General features: G+C 37.1%; 3 protein-coding genes and 2 non-coding genes across 5 annotated transcripts; 1 reads left to right on the top strand and 4 right to left on the bottom strand.

Annotated features, from left to right (window-relative positions):
* Positions 1–292: 292 nt before the first annotated feature.
* Positions 293–3803, bottom strand: LOC140757780 (uncharacterized). Its single transcript, XM_073093651.1, has 4 exons — positions 3449–3803; positions 2425–2589; positions 1252–1436; positions 293–1060 (listed from the first exon to the last, which is right to left on the bottom strand). Exons 1-4 carry the CDS (start codon positions 3503–3505, stop codon positions 802–804), a joined length of 666 nt encoding a protein of 221 aa, XP_072949752.1. The 5' UTR covers positions 3506–3803; the 3' UTR covers positions 293–801.
* TRNAY-GUA (transfer RNA tyrosine (anticodon GUA)) lies at positions 1868–1955 on the bottom strand. Its single transcript is given in 2 exon segments — positions 1868–1903; positions 1919–1955. It is a non-coding gene; the product is annotated as a tRNA-Tyr (tRNA).
* A 468-nt stretch (positions 3804–4271) lies between the features above and the next one.
* On the bottom strand, positions 4272–4359 carry TRNAY-GUA (transfer RNA tyrosine (anticodon GUA)). Its single transcript is given in 2 exon segments — positions 4272–4307; positions 4323–4359. It is a non-coding gene; the product is annotated as a tRNA-Tyr (tRNA).
* A 1704-nt stretch (positions 4360–6063) lies between these two features.
* Positions 6064–12154, bottom strand: LOC140742355 (peroxisomal membrane protein 11C). Its single transcript, XM_073073266.1, has 5 exons — positions 11887–12154; positions 11360–11524; positions 10445–10632; positions 8583–8688; positions 6064–7626 (listed from the first exon to the last, which is right to left on the bottom strand). The coding sequence occupies exons 1-5, from the start codon at positions 11944–11946 to the stop codon at positions 7456–7458; spliced, it is 690 nt and encodes a 229-aa protein (XP_072929367.1). The 5' UTR covers positions 11947–12154; the 3' UTR covers positions 6064–7455.
* A 141-nt stretch (positions 12155–12295) lies between these two features.
* On the top strand, positions 12296–20473 carry LOC140742354 (nonsense-mediated mRNA decay factor SMG8). Its single transcript, XM_073073265.1, has 14 exons — positions 12296–12593; positions 12909–13204; positions 13780–14001; positions 14410–14662; positions 15040–15198; positions 15344–15418; positions 15665–15822; positions 16075–16174; positions 16279–16382; positions 16645–16871; positions 17288–17504; positions 17706–17831; positions 18393–18588; positions 19332–20473. Exons 1-14 carry the CDS (start codon positions 12456–12458, stop codon positions 19530–19532), a joined length of 2472 nt encoding a protein of 823 aa, XP_072929366.1. The 5' UTR covers positions 12296–12455; the 3' UTR covers positions 19533–20473.
* The last annotated feature ends 1186 nt before the right edge of the window (positions 20474–21659 follow it).

Below are 21659 nucleotides of genomic sequence, written 5' to 3'. Positions count from 1 at the left end.
TACTGGAGCATCGCAAAAATGACAAACATAAAATCTCATAAGTCTTATAAATAACCATACCTAGTGGTAAATAAATAGCGTTATTCCCAACATCAGCAGCTAAAACTACCGTCACTACAGGTATATTTTTAATTGATTGCTTTCGAGTACGTCACATGTGAGACACCTAAATTTATATGAATGGCGTTACGAGCAAGGACGTTGTTTTGTGGGCGCCATGCACTTAAATTAATACCTACTCGTACAGGTGCAAAAGTACAAAGGTATATGTTATTTATCTATTGTACTTGTTTAAGTGTCCTAGTCACGTGACGTCGTGAAATCGAGAGGCTGTAAGGCACGCGTCTCCAATAATCGAATCAATATGTCAACTGCGACAGGTTTATCTATTACAAACTGATAAACACCTGTTATATCACGTAACATTTACCAAAACATCCTTCAACTATGTCACTCAGGTTAACAGGTCCCACTTATCTGAACACCGATAAGCCTATTTATCTTTTAGTATTATATAAACTTACAAAAGAATTTCGACAACTACATTTAAATATTAATCCCTAATGGACTTAAGTACAATGATATAAAAAAATTACAATAAAATTCTATTTTTCCATATCAATCATAGTGGCACCGTTCTGATAAAATTAAATAAAATACTTAAACAAAATCACATAATACTGAATAAACATCTGTTCATTACTGTACATTGTTTCATAAGCACACATTATGCGCTATGACGTGTAGGTACAGTAAGTCACCAAAAACCGTTCTTTTCAAGCGTATCGCATACCTATAAAGCTACCGAGGTAGGAGTCTCTTTCCATGATAATGCATCACGAGGCCGAGTACTGCAGAAGCTGTTGCAATACCAGCTGCCTGGGGAGTGGGTAGCCTGTTGCCCCACAGCCAGCCCTGGGGCAGCCAGCTCACGGCGTGAACGAAGTCCAATAGAAGCTTGGTGCTCGTGAGGCTGGCCTGCGTGAACCGCGCGGGTGCGCATTTCGTGCGCTCTGGAGATTTTACGTTCTGAGCCGCCGCATGGAGTGCGCGGATTGATCTAGAAGATAAAATAATTTTAATAAATTCATATAGTCTAGTTTGTAGCGGAATTTTAAATTATTCTAAAATATATTCAGTGGTCTGCATTTCGTTTAATAACACTAGAGGAAGAAGTTTTTATCGGGTACATACTGAATTTTTTGAAGTCCCTAAATCAGCTCTTAACTCATCAGATTCTGTATAACTCACCTGATAAAGCCAACGAAAGCAGAGAGTGACCAGAACAGCTTGTGCGCGGTTCTGATGTTCCACGCCTGCTTCTCCGGAAGCACAAGCACGCCGGTGTCTAACAACCACACCAGCTTCTCTGCCTGCAGGTACGCGAGCGTGAACACGCCGCCAGACACACCCAGGGTACCCCAAATTGGGCCTTCCTATAATATAAAATTTAATTTATGTATTGAGTAGACTACATATACATCGTATACATCTGTTCCATGGACGTATAGACGACGGGTGGTTTAGGCACATAGGAACAAATGTGTTAGTATTCGAAAATCATAATTGATGCGAATCGTGAAAACATCGACGAGATATTATATGGTGTCTTAAGAGGTTTTCTTTTCTCTGGTTTGGATTAGCTAGTATGTAAAAGATATAAGTTGGTACATTAAAGTATTCGATTCAAATTTTGAATCCAAGGTTGTAGCTTAGGAAGTCGAAATTCATATTATTATATGGTAAAGAATATTTCATAGATTTGATTTAAGAAATTAGTCAAAAACATGGCATTTTTATAGAATACTCGTATATATATATACGCCATTATATTTTTTTTGACGAAACATTAAAAAACAAAATAATATCCTTCGAGCCGGATTTGAACCAGCGACCTATGGATGACAATTTTAACCAACTACAGTCCACCGCTCTACCAACTGAGCTATCGAAGGTACGTGAGTATCTGTGAAATGTGGATACACACATTATGCTTGTGATGCAACAAGTGAACGTGCTTGGAAAGAAACATCGTGTTTAACTTTCACATACTACTATATATTTAAGTTAATTTCTTTGTACATGAAAGGCAATAGCAATTCATCCAATTGAAGTATTTACTATGGTTTTTGATATATGTATTGGTAAATTAACGGCTCCTTGCAACATTACCTAACGACTAGATAATTAATCAAGATCGTTTGTTTGGTAAGTGGTCACTGCAGGTTCTTTTTAATAGATCGAATAATAGTCACAACTATAATCGCTGTTCCCACGAGACCACTGTAAGTGTTATGTAAATACCTATGATGCGTTTAAAGGTTTAAAAATTAAAACCTCACATCAGCACGACCTCTGTTGCCAGTAGATCTTAATCGATGTTCTTAGTGTTCTAGCATCTTAATAGCCACTAATTTTCCTCACATGTTTCCCAAGTCCATAAGCGAGGAATGTTTTGAGTGCAGCCGCGTCGTCGAAGAGCCGCAAGGTGGCGCGGGTGGCCGCGAGCCGCGCGCTCGCCGCCATCAACGTCTGACTTTTCGATGTTGAACCCCATAATTTGAGTGTGTAGCTTGTTAGTGACACTACCTGCGGGTAATTAGATAATAGGTAATTGTTTTATTGCAAGTAGGTAATTATTATATTTTTTATTAATATTTGCATTACATACCTACCCACTACATAATATTAGTAGAGTGGAAATAATACCGACAGATATTAAAAATAAATTGGTAAGTATGTAATTACATACTTCGTTTTTAACAGGTGTATTCAGATTAATATTCGTCATCAACCATCAATCAGCAATCATCAATAAGCAGTGATAGCCTAGTGGTTAAGAAACGCGGCCTCTCGATCGAGGGGTCTGAGGTTCAAATCCCAGGCACGCACCTCTGATTTTCAAATTTATGTGCGTATTAGAAATTAATTATCACTTGCTTAAAACGGTGAAGGAAAACATCGTGAGGAAACCTGCATACCTGAGAGATAAAAATCTTAAAGGTATGTGAAGTCTACCAATACGCACTTGGCCAGCGCGGTAGACTATGGCCTAATCCTTCTCATTCTGAGAGGAGACCCGTGCCCAGCAGTGGGACAATAATGGGTTGATGATGATCAACCACAACAACTCGTTCCCTTGTTGCGTTTCTCCACATTTTTCACGAATTAAGTAAATACTTCTTAAGTATATCGATCAACTTATTTATAGATACTTATTGCTCGTGAAGATGTTAAAAAAATTGATTGATAGTTTACACTTTTAATTAGGACATATTACTTAATACAGGTACATAAATGATTTTTAATTTCCAAAAAGCCATCCGTTTTGGTTCCTAAATCACCAATGATTATTATTTAATACCTACCAGATTAAGTATTTACATATTTATCTTCGTTAATTTAATTAAACAAGCCAAAAAGAAACGTTATAATATCGAGACCGTACCTTGTCACGGTTCGCATGTCCTTGCAGTAAGTCGCAAATTTCATCTATCAGCTCCATGATCTAGCACTCCGTGGTCCACAGTCCTTAGTACACAAATGTTTATAACCAGAATAATTCGTAAAACCAGAAACAAGAATATTTTATCACCCGTATTTTAGATTAGATAAGTACCAATACCAACCTAGGTAGATTAGTATAGCAATTTTTCTGATAGGTATTTAGGAATTCCGTATTTTAACCGGTCCTATGTGAAACAATATGAAAATTTATTTTAATTGCAAGCTGCAGTTCTGCAGTTTTTTGTTACAATGGGGGAGACTGGGGATAGTAATCCCATGGAGATCGGACTTTCGCCTATTATTTCAGTCCTAAATAATAAGTAAGTATGTCATGAATACTGAGTACATGAACGTGAATACTGAGAGACATTAATTCTTTCGTTTCCACCCAGAACTCAGGCGTCCTATACTACGCAGCGTAAAAATAATTTACTAAGAACCTTTTTTGAGCATTCAACAACGTATTTGTTTTTGTACGCTATTATGCACCAACAACTGAAGAGGGAGACGTGTTACTATTGTCCCCGGTTCCCTTACGTACTTGTTATTCGGTTTAGCATCTTATTATGTTAAGAAAATTAAATAATAAGCTCGTAATTACTTCGTAAATCACCTTATTTCTATTATAATATCATTCTAAGAAAAATATTAAGTAAAATAATAAATTAAAAAAAAAATACTACTTCTCGACTCCATTTAATTTTTCACGTTTTATATTGAAACAAACATAATATTTAACGTATTAAATTTGTTAGTAAAAAGTATCCTTCGAGCCGGATTTGAACCAGCGACCTATGGATGACAGTTTAAACCAGCTACAGTCCACCGCTCTACCAACTGAGCTATCGAAGGTATATACAGAAATGTAAAATTTACGTCCACTTCCTCTGTGTGACGTAATATGAATAAGGAGAAAGGGGTTTTGCAAGTTAGGAAGCCTTTAACATGGATCTACTCGCACGTAGAATGGTTAACAGGTTTTATTTTATTGAACACTGGACTTAACGTAATAATTCAACTCAATGCTTTATGCATACGTTATATGCTAATGCATACATTTTGAGTAGGTATATTTTGTTCCTACAAATAAAATATTGCATTTTACTTATTTACGAGTATATCAAGCTTAAAGACTTAGTGTAGCTCTTTGAATCTTTATATAAAAGTAATTTATAGATCTGGGTGTACGGTAGGGCTCCCGCCAGGTCGAGTGAACAATTATTAAATGTTCCTAATAGTAGGCACATGTACGGTGTACGATACGATATCATAATCACAAAAAGCTATATTCACAATGTTTATTATATATTTATTTAAATATGTATATCGCCATCTATCGCCTTAATATTAAAACGAGTGGTAATGGGAATTGTAGATCTATTTGTACGTGCCAATAAGCTGTACGCCATCGAAAAAAAATGAAATTAACACGGATTTAAAGATTGTTATGCAGCACTTTATGTCGCATTAAAAATTCAAGTTGAGTTGTTTGTACCTATACAGATACATTTTAATGATATACATAATAATATGTAGGTACTTACTTAGAAAGTTAAGTTAAATTCGTTTCTCGAAGACGCTCTGTGGAGAGAACTTAGAAGTTAAACACGATTAAGTTTGTAGCAAACGCCGTTCATATTATAACCACTCATCGAAGCACAGCCTACTTTCTAAAGGTAATTTTGTTATATACATGTCTTGTAAATACCACGATTATTCTTATCTTTTGGTGCCTACTCAAATATTTGAATAGATAGTTAGCAATTAGTAGTATGCAGAGCTCGCATCTCGCCGTAGATATCTGTCCGCATACTCGGCTTGCAACAGAGGTTTTAAGGTGATTATAATAACATCACGTCTAAACATAATTAACACCCGTATGTGTACGATAGTGAATATTTTATATCTATTTACTTAAATAAAATCTGCAATTATATAATATTTTGGAAGAAAACTGAGACAATAATCCTAGAAATAAGTTATTGAATGCCTATTAAGTACTCATTTGAACTAATGTTTTTGTTACCTACACATTAGATATATCTAATCTTCTTATTTGCTCTTGATTTAGCGAATTGACGTAGTCAGGCACCTATGCACGTTTTTCAAGATCAATACGAGATAAGTGTTATCTCATCTAATCAGAATAGATCGTAGATAGATGCACAATAGCAGATCCTGTTACCGTGTGAGATATATTGACTTATGTAACAAACATCAAATATGGCAAACTTTAGTACATAGTCTAGATATCAGTGATCGTTAAAGGGCCATATTGCGTTAGTTTGATTTTAAAATTAATGGTTTATTTGTAGGTAGATGTTTATTATTTTTTCTAGTTTTATAATAAATGGATGTATTACAAAAACTTTCTTATAGTGAATTGTTCTATTACAAGATAATTGTGCCAAAAATACTTATATAATTGTTTTCTTATTGTTTTATAATTATATTCTTACAAAAAATTCAGTATTGTCTGGTGTCATCGAATTGTTTCTGCATAATTCAAAAATAAAATATCTGAGTGTAGGTAGGTATTGTATCAAAATAAAAGCAAACGTTTTTAATAATAGTATATTCTTATAAACTGTAACAACAATAATTTCACCCTGTAAAGTAGGAAGTCCATTTGTACCACAGTAATACATTTGTAAATATTCAAGCACTGTACATAACAATGTAAACAATACTGCATGTAAAGCTTTCGGCACACTAATTAAATACATATACATAACGCACTTATAGTATTACAATGATGTCAACAAAAATAGTCTCACTTGTTGAATGAAACGCAGGCATTTCATTCAATAAGTGAAATTCTTGTAATTTCGTGAATTTCGCCAATTGGAACTACTTTCAATTTTCCATTTATTAGGAATCGAACCCAACACTCGTAATTCAATTTCATTTAGCCACTTACGTCATTATAATTGTCAGAGTGCGCATATCATTCCGTAATTGTAATAATAAGTCAATCAAATCATTTTTTAACAAATTGATCAGGCCATAATATGCCCAATAAGACAATTTTCTGCATTTAAAGGCATGCAAGGCAAGAAGGGAGAAGTACATTTTGCGCTGTTTTTTAATTATTAAGCTGTTGCATATTTTAATACAATTTTTGTAGGAAAAGATAAATAAAAACAATTCAATAACATCGTCTTAATAGTTACATTGTTTACAAACAAAATTTTTCCCATAGCTTAAATTTTTCAATAAAATAATCAATATTATTGACAAAATACAATTTACTATTTCAGCTAAATGGTTTGGCTCTCTTGAGAATTCACTATAGTTTACTAGTCCCATTTAATTCCATAATATGTATCAATATATTTAGGTATATATGAAATCTGTATCTGTATTCAACTGTATTTTTACAAAAATAATGACATATTTCATCATGCAAAATCATCACTGTCAAATTTATATGACTTAAGTAGTAATACCATCACATATGGATATATTAACATATTATAAATATGTTGTACATTGCAATTAGCTTAGTTTAAACTTTTTAGTGAATATCAAATTAGATAGCTAGTATTGTTGATGCATTAAAAAATTGATTTGACAGGTTTTTTTTTAGGATAAGAAAACGACAGAAAATGAGATAAGTTACATTTCTTCCCATATTTAGAGTTTGTATGCAATTGAAAAATTATATAGTGATGTAATTGACCAGATGAAGAATTGTCCAGGTTTAATCTATTAATGTACTTACGATAACAAGGCTCATGTTTTTATTGCTCTCATTATCCTAATCAACAACATTCCTAAATATGCAACATGTTTTCTATCGCACTAAATAATCTCGGGGCTTTATAAACAATCAATCTTCTTTATTATCATTGTTTCTGTGAATTTGGGTAATTTTGGGCCCGCTTTAAAAAATAACCAAAATTAATGAAAGTAAGTCATTTTGGGGCCCTTTAAAAATAACGTAAACTACTTCAAGAGTCGTTTCCTAGCGAAGTACATCGCTATACCGATGACGGAGGAGGTGGTGGCGATGGCCGCGACCTTGGTGGAGCCGATGCGGTCGCCCCACAGCCAGCCCGCGGGCAGGCAGCTCACCGCGTGCGTGATGTCCAGTAACAGCTTGCCTACCGTCACCGCCTGGAAGGAATGATGAAAAACTATCGATATATCCATATTTTTAACTCGATATATCAATATATCGATACAATATCAATATCGGAAATTCCGTAAAAAACGATATATTTATATATAATAATATATATATGTCGGAGAAGGACGGCTCTCATCGACATCATTGATAGAATCTATGGGTTTTGTGGGCGTTGTCATAGGGCTGATGCAGGCACAAATACTGTAATCACAGTATTTATTGTTCTTAACATGGATTTACAAAATAACTATACTATACTACTACTATTACTTTACAAACAAAGGATTTGAGCAGAGACCTCTTATAGTCTCTGCTCTGATTCTAATACGAAAGCTATACAATGACTGTTAATTATAATTTAAATCAATGAACCCTTCGATTGATCAAGTACCAATAACATTACTAAAATACTAAAGTAACAGTATAGCTAAAGCTATATTAAATAACTCTGACTCTTCCTCCGACATATAGAATATAATATGTAACTGAAGTGGCTAGTATTCATAGCCGTATACGATAGGAAGGAAGAAACAAAAAAACTTTATTGTCTATGTTTTGTTTGCGTTGCGTTGAGTGTCTTTACTTACTTTATTTTAATTTGAAATTCACATTTCACGACGGAAAATAATTATCTCATCGTCCAGCCGTAGTACGAGCTGTACGACGTACGTACTTATGACGCTTCTTTTGTCATTTAGTAATTTTGCATAATGAAAAGGAATAGGTACTTTGTAAATACACATAATGTATATTTTATATAAAAAAAACCTATTGATATTAATGAGTTAGGTTGAACTAAATGTATACATCATTTTAAAGCCGCCTAATATAGATAAAACTTTACCGATTTATCGCAATCTTTTCCTCGACATATCGACGTCGATACTGATATTTTAATTTATATCGATACTCCGCAATATCGTTTTTTTCACTTCCGACATACCTGGAAGGCCAACCGCACGTCCAGGTTGCGTTTGGCCTCGCTGCCCGCCTCCGACTTCTGCAGGCACTCTCTGCTCCACCACAGGTGTCGTGTTGTACGGAATGTTCTGGAAATATACGCGTGGTTTTTAAAATGTGTCTTCATATTTCGATGTTTGTTTACTAAATATTGATAATAATAAAATTATAACTTATAGGCCCACAAGAGACTGCTGAATATTGAGTGAATTCAACACACAAAAAAATTGTATAAAAAACAATGCTTGCAAGAAGATCTAAATTAATCATTATTAAACGTTTGCCTGGTCGGGTATACAATCTAGAAATTTCTGCATGTCAAAACCGAATGGGATGCGATACGCGGGTCTTCAAATTGATGTAATTCATTTGATCAATTATTTAAATCAATCAATTAAGCTAACAATGCTAGTGGAATGAGCAAAAAGATATTATAATCTAGACGTTAACAGAATCAATCAAGCTACTGTGTAAAAAGCAACATTTAATATATTAACCGATATAAAAACGAATTAAGTAATTCGTTTTGTATGTTACATGGTACTGGTAGTAAATTAAGATAAATATTTAAACCGACCATTTACAAAATTAGCACAAATATACAAAAAACTAGCTGACCCGGCAAAAGTTGTGTTGCCATATAAATAAAAAAATGTTAAAGGTGAACAACCCTTATCACTTAGGGGTACGAAAAATAGATAGTAGCCGATTCTCAGACCTACTAAATATGCATATAAAATTTGGGGAAAATCAGTAAAGCCGTTTCGGAGGAGTACGGTAACTAACATTATGACACGAGAATTTTATATATAAGATTAACATGCTTCCCTTTAACAACAGATCTTCAAAATAATTGCCAATTCGGAATGGAGTTAATTTTATATTTATGATAATTTATTCAAAGCGATTAGAATAATGAATGCCAAAGTTAGAAATAGAACGCGGCTCCAGGTGTTAAAGGTCGAAAGTCACATTATTATATTTTACTTTGTATGAAAAGTGTATACTTATCAGTGCACACTGGCATTCCATGGTTTGAATACCAAGAAATCGCATAATAATATAACGACAGGTAGGTAGGTAGACAAGTAACCATTTGGACATTTTTAATCAGTAATATTTTATTATTTTAAAACTATAATCATTTGATACGTCCGGTAATTACGGTAATTCATTAGAAATCCTAGAAATTCAATAACAATGCAATTAATTATGGCTCGTTTGATGATGTCAGTATATTACGTTAAAAGCAAGTTAAAATGTATGTAATGTCATTATAAGAATGACTTGCTTTTTTCTCTATACTTGCCTCATGAATATGAATGCGTAATTATGACACTTTTAATTAAATAACTTATTACCTGTACTTAATAAACCGGTTTCTTTCTATTTACTGGCATATGAATGTTTATACAACATTATGAAACAAAATATTTAAATGATCAAACACAAATTCTATGATTATTCATGAGACTTTTTGGGGACAATTTTATTTCACAAACTGCAGTTTTAATGAATGGTTAAAACGCAACTCTATATCAGGATCAGCATTAACAGATTATTTAATCAGTGAGATAAATGACAAAAATAAAAGCTTTATAATTTACACTGAATTGTTCATGAAATAATTATTTCCTACACAAAGTCCATTTTACAGCAGACACCATGGGCAGCTTAAAAAAAGCTAGATCAATCTCCAGATAATTGCTTAGGGATGATTTGCTAATAAAGGTCTGTCTAGGTTTTGAATGTCCATTCAAGATTTTTTTATCAGTATTTTTTCCAGAGAGATAGGCAGAATAGTTTTAAATTGAAATATGTATGCCAATAAAATATAATACTTACTGTAAAAGTGAAATATAAAGACTGGCAGCCCACAAGGCTGTGCTGACGATGTCCAACCGTTCTGCTGTCTCTGGTGAAAGCTTCAGAATGCCCACATCTTGGAGCCAGCAAGCTTTCTCCACTGGCAGGAACATTTGGTCAACCATGTTGGCCAACACACCTAGAGCTGCAGCTATATTGGAAGACTCCTGCAAGTAATATATTGATGCAGTGATTTATAATTAACTTATGTGACTACTACAATTAAATAACGTATGTGAAATGTTTTGAGAGCAATAAATTTTTAAAAATATACTTTATAATTGCACCCATAATAACATGGACATATTATAATATTGTCTAAATAAGAATATTTTCTAAATAGAATGATGACTAATAGTTTAGCAAAACATCATATGTAAGAAGTATAATCAGCTTAATAAAGATCAATATTATTTAAGTATAATGCATTTTATAATATTTTTCTATACTAAGTACATATATACATTACCAACTAGTTAATTGGTATAATATGGCTAACATAATTTTTAGTTAACAAATATCTAAGACAAGTTTTAATTATTTTAATTAATAAATATATAGAAGAGACAATAAATAAGTTGTTAAGTTAAAAAATGCTTTTTTATGTAGGGTTCTTCTTGAGGACATTATACTTGAATGTTTTTAACAAATATTTTGACTAAAATTTTTGATAAATTTGACACAATATGATGTGATGAGGTGATGTGATAATTGAAAATATTGAATCTTGAATCAGCATAGGGAAATTTAAATATTGCAATTATCATGTTCACAAATTGATGAAATTATTTCAGACAAAACTGGTCACTCAATTTCGGAATTTTTAGAAAAACTAGAAATATTATATGACAAAACTATAGTATGACTGTTTATTTAAAACTAGCAGTTACTTACATGTTTCCCTAAACCATAGGTATATGTGTGTCGGATCATAGGAATGTCATCAAAGAGTCGCAGCATCAACCTGGCATTGGACAGCCTGGAGCCCGCCGCCTGCCACGGCTTGTCATCCTTGATGCAGCCATACAGCTTGAATGTGTAGCATGCTAAACGGACCACCTAAAATACGCATATATATTATATGTGTGTAATTAATTTACTTTTTAAATATTATGGAATCAAAATATATTTGCTCAGAATATAATCACGGCGAAGACATCAAGAAATGCATCCTTGTATTATTATTTGCGATAAAAATATTATTTTTACAAAGCTTCTTTATCAATACATTTATTTATAATATGATATGATTTGAACGATAAACTTCAAACTTCACACGATTTAATAAAAAACCGCTAAATTTAATAGATACCGGATTAACGAGTATTCAATACTTAGGTTAGGTATTTACATTTCACAGTGTTTCCTGGGTTCAATGAATATCAAGGCTGTACACTCACTACGGTTTCCGCATACTTTACCTTGTCGCGCCCGTTGTAGCTATCCAAGAGTTCACAAACATCTTCAATCACTGAAGACATTGTGATTACTTAACTGCAACAAAATATTCAATATCTTATCTGCCTGTAATGCAATTCGTTAGAATCCCCCAGCCGTGTGATAGAGCAGATTGGCGTTTGATAACTATAGTATGCAACATTTCTACATTCTCCGCGGTAAACTCGCGGACCTTGATTTCGGACCAGCTGGAAATGACATGTGGTTGTGACACTGGTGACAAATTTTTGACAATGATTGAAAACGTCAACGGTCGTTCGTGAATACGCAAAATTAAAGCCAACAATATTAATGATTGCTTCTTGAAGGATTTATTAATTTAAAGATATAGTGGCTGAACACAATTTTATTGTAAAGTTTAAAACTTTAAAATATCAATGTCAATTTTTATGACAATGACAGTTTACAGATACGATTCTAATATTTTGTAAACATAGGATTCGACTAAACTAGGATTAATATTAATAAAACTAGTCACTAAAATAAAGTTTATGCCATTCACAATCACTCTTTATTGTAACAATATAACATAATGAAAGTCTTCTCAATAAAAGACATCCCTGAGTTCTCTAACAAGGAGCGAATAGTGGTGGTCGGAGTGATAGGAAAGTCGCCGTACCGGTACCCGAATAAAACTGCTCCACTCTTGCATTCAGTTCAGTGTGATGAAGTTAGTATTTATACCCATTATAATATAATATGTAAAGTTTATATTGAGACTCTCCATAAATACTGAAGATAACCTATAGCCTATATGCACACATAAAAGTAATGTGTTAAATTAATTCTTTAAAATTTGATTTTCATTTATATTATTATTAATATGATATGTATTTATAGTAAGATGCAAGCAGGGATTACGCAGAAGTTCAGAATTGTCATAATTATATCAATGGGGACTGATATTAAAGAATGACATTTTTCATTACAATCGATGATTTCGTTTTCAACAAATGTGACCTGTTTTAATATTTTCCTACTGCAGAATGGAATTGATTGCCACTGGGATGAGAGGCGCGGCATACTATTTCTACATGCCATCACATACCTGGACACTAGACGCCTGGCAGACTTAGCAGCCAACCTTAATGAGAAGTCACCTAGTACCATTAAGGATGCCGATGCCACCCACTGGCTGGTGGCGTCAGGAGAGCTGGCAATGGAGTCCTGCAAGGCCATAGCTCTGATCTTCCATTTGTGCCAAATTGTGGTGCTCTCCAATCCCACATCTGTCTTTGATCTCAACTATCTGCAACTGTTTAAAGCTATTGATGCTTATAGGTAAGAATCATGTTTGATTGATGTAAAAATTTTAGTGCTCAAATGAAGACTTCCTAAATTGTGCTTTTATTTTTACATTTGCATATTTATTTAGATTAGATACACTTTGGAACCAATTCCTAAGTATATTATTTTAACTATGAAAATTTTCAAATAGTCAAGTAGTTCTAACCAATGTCAAACAAATAAAGCAACTTTTTTATCTATATAAATTCAAATAGGCATGCAATATAGGTGAAGTAAATTGAATTGGAGCTCAACATTTTTTGTCTAAATCTTGGTATCATATTTCTAATGTACAGTCTGTTTCATTAGTAGATAATCAGATGAAGATTTCAAAAATAGCTATATATCCAAAAATTCATAAGTTGATTAACATGCGTAACGTCATAATTAGATGAACATCATAAAGTGTCAAAAGTAGATAAACACTAGTGCGTCAAAAGTAGCTTAACACATATATATGCAGAAATATAATAACATTGCTTGCTTAAAATATAACTGAACAATATAAACTATACAATCTGTAGTTGATACATGGAATATAACACTTTATAGTGTACTAACATGTCCAGAACAGAGGTATCGTCAGCAGCGAGCACAGCGCTGTGGTCGTCGGGCGCGGGCGGCGCGTGGCAGTCGCACGGGCGCGCGTGCTGCCCGCGGCTGCTGCTGCACTGCCGCCGCGCGCCCGCCCCGCTCCGCCGCGCACCAGCCGCACTCAAGAAGCTCGAGCACTCTGTGGAAGACCAGCTGTACTTTATACTGCGCAAGTCGAGGATTATTACTAATGTGTGGTGAGATATGGACAATAGACATGTATTTATTTTCACACGTTACTTGAATTCGCTTAATCACCAACGGCACTTATCAGCCTGATGTAAACTTGGGCCATTGACTGTTGGAGCACCTTGGATAAGCAACGGTCAATTGAACTGCCCTGAATGTGACAGTCAACAAAGCTCTGTACAAATTGAAGCCGTATAAATTACTTAAATGTAACTTGAACGTTATGTAATTGATGCCTCAGAGTCAGCAACCTTCGACAGGCGAAGCAGTTTACCAAAGATGGTGAACTACTCGGTATAGAAATTTCCAATAGTTCCTTTGTAAAATGATCAACTAACAATTTAGCATTTTGATGGCATTAACTTCATACTGTCAACCCTATTAATCGCCTTCAATTGTTATCCTTGCATTTGCAGTGCAAAATCTCTATTTGCGATACCAAAAAACGAAGAATTCGTGTACATAAGCGCGGAGGAGCACAACGGGCACGCGCGTGACGTGAGCTCGCTGCTGCGCGGGCTGGTGCAGCTGTGCGGCGCGGGCGAGCCGGCCCCGCCCGCCGAGCGGCCCACCTTCGCGCAGTTCCTGCAGGGGCACGTCGACCTCGCCTTCGGGGAGGGCTTCGACGATAATGTCGGGAAGTATGCGATGAGCACGTCGTTCTTTGAGGTGGGTTGAATGAAACATTTTCTATGCATTGTTTGTGAGAAAAATAAAGTAACATTTCTTTAAACAAAATTTGAAACGATGTAGATATTGGTAAATTTTTATAATATGAAAAAAATCACTGATTATCTCCTTCCCCTTAGAATGTACCCCTAACAGAGTTTTAAAAACAATTTAAAATGTATGTGTACATTGTCGATTAAACTTCTTTATTTTAATTTCTACTGTTTAGTTAAGTTGTTTTTTAACTTAGTTTCTATGGTGAAAATATATATTTTTCTATAAAGCTTATCTTTGTATGTGGTGTATAAAAATGTGTTTTTTTATAAATATTTTAAAAGATTTTGATGATACAGTTAATTTGTTTGAATTTTTCCCAGTTGCCCAGCGCAGCGTCATGGCGAGCTGCTGCACAGGCTCTGACGCCCGTGTACCTGCAGGACGCGCCAGTCAGCACTGACGAAGACCAAGAGGGCTTCGGGGCCCTCTTTGATGCTCTCGCCACTGACGTGAGGTTCTCGCAGGCCAGATGCGCGAAAGTGAGACATCATTGTATATCATAAATCTATAGATGCATTTGTAAGCTCATTATTTAATGCATTTTAAAAAATCTTAACATTGCTACTATTTGTATGCAATATCTTTTGTAATGTGTTGTATATTAATTTCAAATATTATTTGTAGGTTTTGCCGATAGCCCAGGCGTCATATACCGAAGGCTTACCATCTCACTACTCAAGTGACCATCATGCTCACAAGGTATGTAATATTATATTGAAACCATTAATTATCTAGCATTGGTCTTACATCATAACTGACGAAGAGGCGTTCTGAATCACGCCATCGAAGTTTTCTCAAAATTTCTTGCATATAATATACAATCTCCAAATTGACACTGTTGGAGCACGGCATAAGTTTGTTCATTTAATCTGATGGGAGATCTCTCTTTGCCATTGTTGTGTTTGGTCTTTCACTGACAATATAGTGTGTGCGGTGTATGTGCAGGTGAGCGTGGCGCTGGGCGTGCTGGAGGCGATGGCGCGCGGGCCGCTGGCGGGCGGCGCGCGGGCGCGGCTGCGGGCGGCGTGCGCGGCCGTGTGGCGCCCGCGCCGCCTGTGCGCCGCGCGCTCGCTCACCGGACACGTCTGCGTGCACCCCGAGCAGTGAGTGTGTGTGTGCGACGTGTGAGCGTGTGGTGTGTTTACGCAGGTGTGGTGCTCGCTCACTGGGCATGGATGCGTGCACCGCTAACAGTAGTTTGTTCTTAGTCGCTGAGCGAGCGCGTTCAAACAGCGAGCTCAAATAGTTGGCGCCTTCATACTCCACATTTCTTAACTTTTTTTGATCAACTATCACAGCATTAGCTCCGATACAATTTATTGTTCTTGTTAACATATATTTGTGTATGTTTGCAGCGACAACAGCAAGGAGCACTCGTCGGGCGTGGTGTACGTGTGCGCGTGCAACTGCGGCCGCACGCGCGCCTCGCGGGACGACCCCTATAGCGTTAAACAGGTATGATTTAAATATTACAAAAATTGCTAGTATTGGAGGAATTAAATAAAAACTATTATTGGTGGTCGTTAGCTAATTTATAATCGTTTTTTTATAATCGGAAGGCAAATTACACATTCTACGAGCTAGCCGCGGACCAGTGCGCATACTGCCACACGCTGCAGAGCATACAGTTTCCCGTATTCCAACCTTCCACCCCATCTTTTAGGTGAGTAAGCTATCTTAGTGGAAATCAGTCGTAATCAATAATTATTGTAAAAAGTAAAGACCGGCTTCCTAAAAATAAATATAAGGGAAGCCTATGCCACTCCCGCAGAATTTCATACAAATAGTTCATGTGTAAATTCCGTAATATTATACGTCCATAGTTTAATTATTTATTGAAAGTTCTTGTAATAGATACCTTAATTTTTAATACCTTAGTGTTAATATCACAGTGGTTAGTAAAACTTGACTATCTGTTATTCCAGGGCGGCGTCAGTGAAGGGCGTGTCGGAGGAGCCGGCGGAGGGCGCGGAGGGCGGCGAGGCGCGCGAGGCGGAAGCGGCGTCGGGCGAGTCCGCGCGGGCCGGCTCGCAGCCGTGGTCGCCGGACGAGCTGTCGCCGGGCTCCGAGAAGGACGAGGATGACGATGACGTCGTGTCGTCCGCGCACTCCGCGCTCGACGTCGTGCCTGTCGCTGAGGAGCCCGCTTCGGGTATGCATGCTTTGGCATTTTCGCTTATACTGAAGAATACTACCTTTTGGTTAAGATTTACACTATTTGGATGAAAAATAAAAAAATAAGTTGTAATGATGCAGTTATGCACGGATATCAATGCATTTGTTACCGATTTGGGTTATTTTTGTTGCTTATTTAAACTAACAATTTGATTTAGGCAAAGATCTCTAGATGTTCGTGCCAATGGAACAGTGGTCGATAGTCTGATTTTGAGTACTTGTAGCGCCATCTTTTGACGAGTTCGGAAAGTCGCCACGTGGTTCTATGGATAGTTTTATTAATAAATTGAATAGGTCACTTTACTTTTAATTATTTATATACATTATTCTTTACAAATATGAAATTACTAACTTCGTAACATTATTCTGACGTTAGACCAAAATAAATTGCAGAGAAGGTGATAAGCCGTCAGCCGTCCACAACGGAGTACCTGCCGGGCATGCTGCACCTGGGCAGCCCGGCGGCGCTGCTGCCCGCGTTCCCGAGCTGGGCGCTGCTGTGCCTCGGGCCCTCCTCGCTGTACTCCCACAGCGCGGGCCTGCCCGAGCACCTGCAGCCTGGCTTCCTCAACCACACGAACTATCTGCTGCCCTGGGACTGTACCGTGCGGTATGTATTCTTATTGCTTTTAACACGCTTTTATTAGCTTGGGTTGTATCTATGTATGATATATGTATGTAACGAAATCTTTGAACTCGATTTTAACCCATATACTACTACTATACTACTGGGACCACTGGTGTATAAAATTATAATTATATTTTTTTTATATTTCTTGTATATTCATCAAAAAAGTTAATTGTATTTCAGTGTGGAGCAAGCGAACGCTTGGCGGACGACAAGTTCGCGCGGGCGCGGCAAGGGAGGTGCTCCTCACCACGTCACTACTGTCAAGATCTTTATTGGATTCGAATACGAGTGCGCGCGAGGTCACAGGTGTGTATAATTTCAAATTTAATAGTAGCTTGACCGTACAATGGGCATGATGACAAATTTTGAAATCCCCTTCTATAATGTAGGTACATGACTACGATCTACCAACTACCAAAATATCTAGCTACCAAAAATCGTATTATTTCGGCAATAGATTCAGTATTAACGGAAATATTCGCATTTTTAAACAAATTTTGAATTAAGGTCAAAAACGCTCACTGGTGTCATGGCGTCCGCGAGTGACGTCTCGCTTCGATATCCCATAGAATAGTTCAAGCAATACAGTGATACGCCAAAAAAATGACGTCATTTCGTCCCGGTTAGTATTTCAGACAAGATGACCGAGTGTAGTATTTTATATTTTTATTCCATTGAAAATATAATAAATCTTAAAGTTTTTAATAATACTGGGTTATTTTTTAGAATTTTTTTAACATATTGTTTTTAATGAAATCATTTATTCTTCGATTTTTAATACTTTCATTATGGCCATTCTGTATGCACTTCTAGTTAGCTCCTTAGTCACTCGATAAAAGTGTAAAGAGAGTAATTTGGACATTGCAGGTTCATGATGTCGTCCCCGGACACGGTGGTGTCGGGCGGCGGCGGCGCTACGGCGGCGGCGCTGGGCGCGCGCCTGGCCGCCAGCCGCATGCCGCTGTACGCCGCGTGCCCGGCGCGCCACGCCGCGCTGGCGCAGGCCGCGCGCCTGCACGTCGTCACGCCCAAGGCGCCGCTGCACGTCACGCTCGACCCCCAGGTACCGCCCGCGCGGCGTCACGCCCGAGGCGCCGCTGCACGTCACGCTCGACCCCCAGGTACCGCCCGCGCGGCGTCACGCCCAAGGCGCCGCTGCACGTCACGCTCGACCCCCAGGTACCGCCCGCGCGGCGTCACGCCCGAGGCGCCGCTGCACGTCACGCTCGACCCCCAGGTACCGCCCGCGCGGCGTCACGCCCAAGGCGCCGCTGCACGTCACGCTCGACCCCCAGGTACCGCCCGCGCGGCGTCACGCCCAAGGCGCCGCTGCACGTCACGCTCGACCCCCAGGTACCGCCCGTCCCTCGCATCAGTCGTCGTCGTCGTCACTCCTAACGTCACGTCACATCTGTACGCCGCGCATAATCCGCGTCATACTTCTAATGCGCACGGAACTTGTTGTGCGCAGGTGTAGTGAGAGAGTCGATGCGGTCAAACACAACTACAAGAATATACACCGTAGCAGCAGTAAGGACACATCAATGCAAAATTTGCCCGTGGTCGATAGCAAGCAGCGGAGGGTGCCCAGGTCTTCGTCCCGCTAATACCTACAATTTTCTGTTGCCACGCGACTCGTTTCTATATTCGGAGCGGATTAGCAGTTTGGCGCGGTCTATACCTGGCCAAGCGGCTGACTCGATTGAAATTAAAACATTATTTATAAGTATAAAACTTACTACTACTTTTACTAAACTTACAAATAATTATTTTTTTGTATAACTCAATTTAAATATCAATTTCCAGGTACAGCCTGTGGCCGGCGGGCCGATCTTCGTGCCGCAGCCGGAGGGCGAGCCGCCGCTGAAGTTGAGCGCGTCTGCGTACTGGGTGCTGCGCTTGCCGTACATCTACAGCGCCGAGCGCGGGCCGGTGCTCCGCCCGCTGGAGGCGCCGCCCCGCGACCCGGGCGCAATCCTCGCGCCGCTCTTCGGCCTCCAGGACTGATATACGGACTGCATAGTGAGGGACAACGTCTACCTCAGCTTTCGGACTAAGAAGCAAGTGCAAAAGTTCTACGTGTGGTGAAGTGTTGAACTATCGAGTGGGATTTGCGGGTGATAAGGTAATATCAATTTTTTTGTGAATGACGAACGTGAGGATTTTAATTTACAGTGAAATCTTTAAATCTTATATGAGTTATGACCATGGACGGAATGTATTTAACTTTGAATAAGGACTGGAGGAGTTTGTAAGGTGGGGCCAAAAGGCTGATTCTGAATTTAAAATCCAAAAATATTTTTTCAATTAACCAACCCGGCGCCGGCACGGTACCGGCACGGCACCGGTAAGGTCGTGCACCGCTACCGACGCCGGAGCTTTGTTTTTGCACTGCGCTGGTTTTGGCATCTAGTGGAAAACCACCCATTTATCTTTTCAATAGAAACAATTACATATAATATGATAAAGTTTAAAATAAAATTGCCAGATGTAAAGTCAAAATAATTCTGCAAGAAAGTTGATTAGTTAAGGCTAAAGACCGTGACCTCTACTTACAATTAAATTCTATCTACATAAAAAATATATGTCATATTTTTATAATCCATAATAATATAAGGACCGGAAAAACGGATCATAGCGTTCATTCTCTGAAAATAGCCGATATGAGGGGCTTATAATGGGACGTAAGGTCAAGGTCACGTGAAATGTTGTCGCTATCAAAACGCCTAATGTAGTTCATGCCTAACTTTATATGCAAGTGCAGAGGTCAGGGCCACGGTCCCCGATGTCTTACGCAACTGTGCCAACAATATTTGATTTATACGATAATGTATACAATAAATATATAATACAATGGCAGTATGTATATATTTGTTCTGTGTATAAATAAACTTGAAAGTCAAAATGTCAGGTATTGTCTACTTTACTGTATTTACTAATGTTGAAAATAGATGGAAATTAATATTTGAAAATTTCAGTTTGAGATAAGTAGTCTTTTGTACTATATTTCTTTTTATGTTGTTTTTCATGTCTCCGTGTACACAAATTTATAAAATAAATGAACCAAATTTAACGAAACTTTATGCATTTTATGTGAATGCATTTACAGAGAATGAAGACGTTTGACAGGGGCGTGTGAGCGTGGTTAGGAAACGAGTGGAACGACCGAAAGTTGAATAAACTCTTAATTATAAATTATGTATGTATAATATAGTCCCTTTATATGAACTTAGATTTAAAACTTAACATACATACAAAATGTTATGTAAATAAACACAACACATAATTTATCACCCACTTAGTTTTACTGATAATAGAGCTATTATAGAAGAAAATTGTAAAAGTTTGTCTACTGTATATTTGATATTAGAGAATTTTGTATATACAGGGTGAATTTTTAAAACGGGCCTTCAGGGCCAAATCCGAAACTATAAGGATTAGCGAAAAATGCTGAAAGGAGTTACGAGGCCGATTTTGATAAAAACTAAAACTGCATGATTAGTTTTTTAAAATATTTTTTTCCTTAGCCGGGAATCGAACGAGTTCATTTTGAAAAAAAATACACCCTCTATATTATTCCACTATCTGATAGTGTCGCTTATAAGGATCAAATTCTGGCAAGTAATGATATGTGACAAATTAAAGGAAAAGGATTTTTTTTAAGAAAATACGTATTTTTCCATACATTGGCATACTAATCCTTAAGGATTATACATAACAAATGATTTATGTATAATTCTTTAGAAACAGACATAAGTCATACCATTGAAGAATTTGTTGGTTGATCAACTAATTATTCGATGTTATGACTATGACATACGGCTTAGTATGAGAAAGTAATAGTTTGGCAAATAAGTTGCCGCCGTTTTTGGGATTTATTTTTTAATGAAAATAGATAACTGATTAAATAGTACATTCTTATTGTTTGTTGTTTTTCAACACCGTTTCAACGTTAAATATGATTTTCTATATCTCTTTTTTTTAGTAATCACTCGGATTTGACTCTAAAAAGTAATTCTCGCAAATTGTCAACTTTACATCTGTATTAAATGAAACTCCGCCCATAGCAAGTAAATCTATTTTAACGATCCTAAAAATAACCTTAGCTAAGTCGGACATAAAAATATAAATTAT

This window comes from Epargyreus clarus, unplaced genomic scaffold (genome assembly GCF_041222505.1).
Source record: "Epargyreus clarus isolate Ecla_fem2 unplaced genomic scaffold, WU_Ecla_fem_2.2 ptg000005l, whole genome shotgun sequence".
Lineage (NCBI taxonomy): Eukaryota > Metazoa > Arthropoda > Insecta > Lepidoptera > Hesperiidae > Epargyreus > Epargyreus clarus.
The sequence above is the reverse complement of the archived record's forward strand: the minus strand, read 5'-3'. Positions and strand labels throughout refer to the sequence as shown.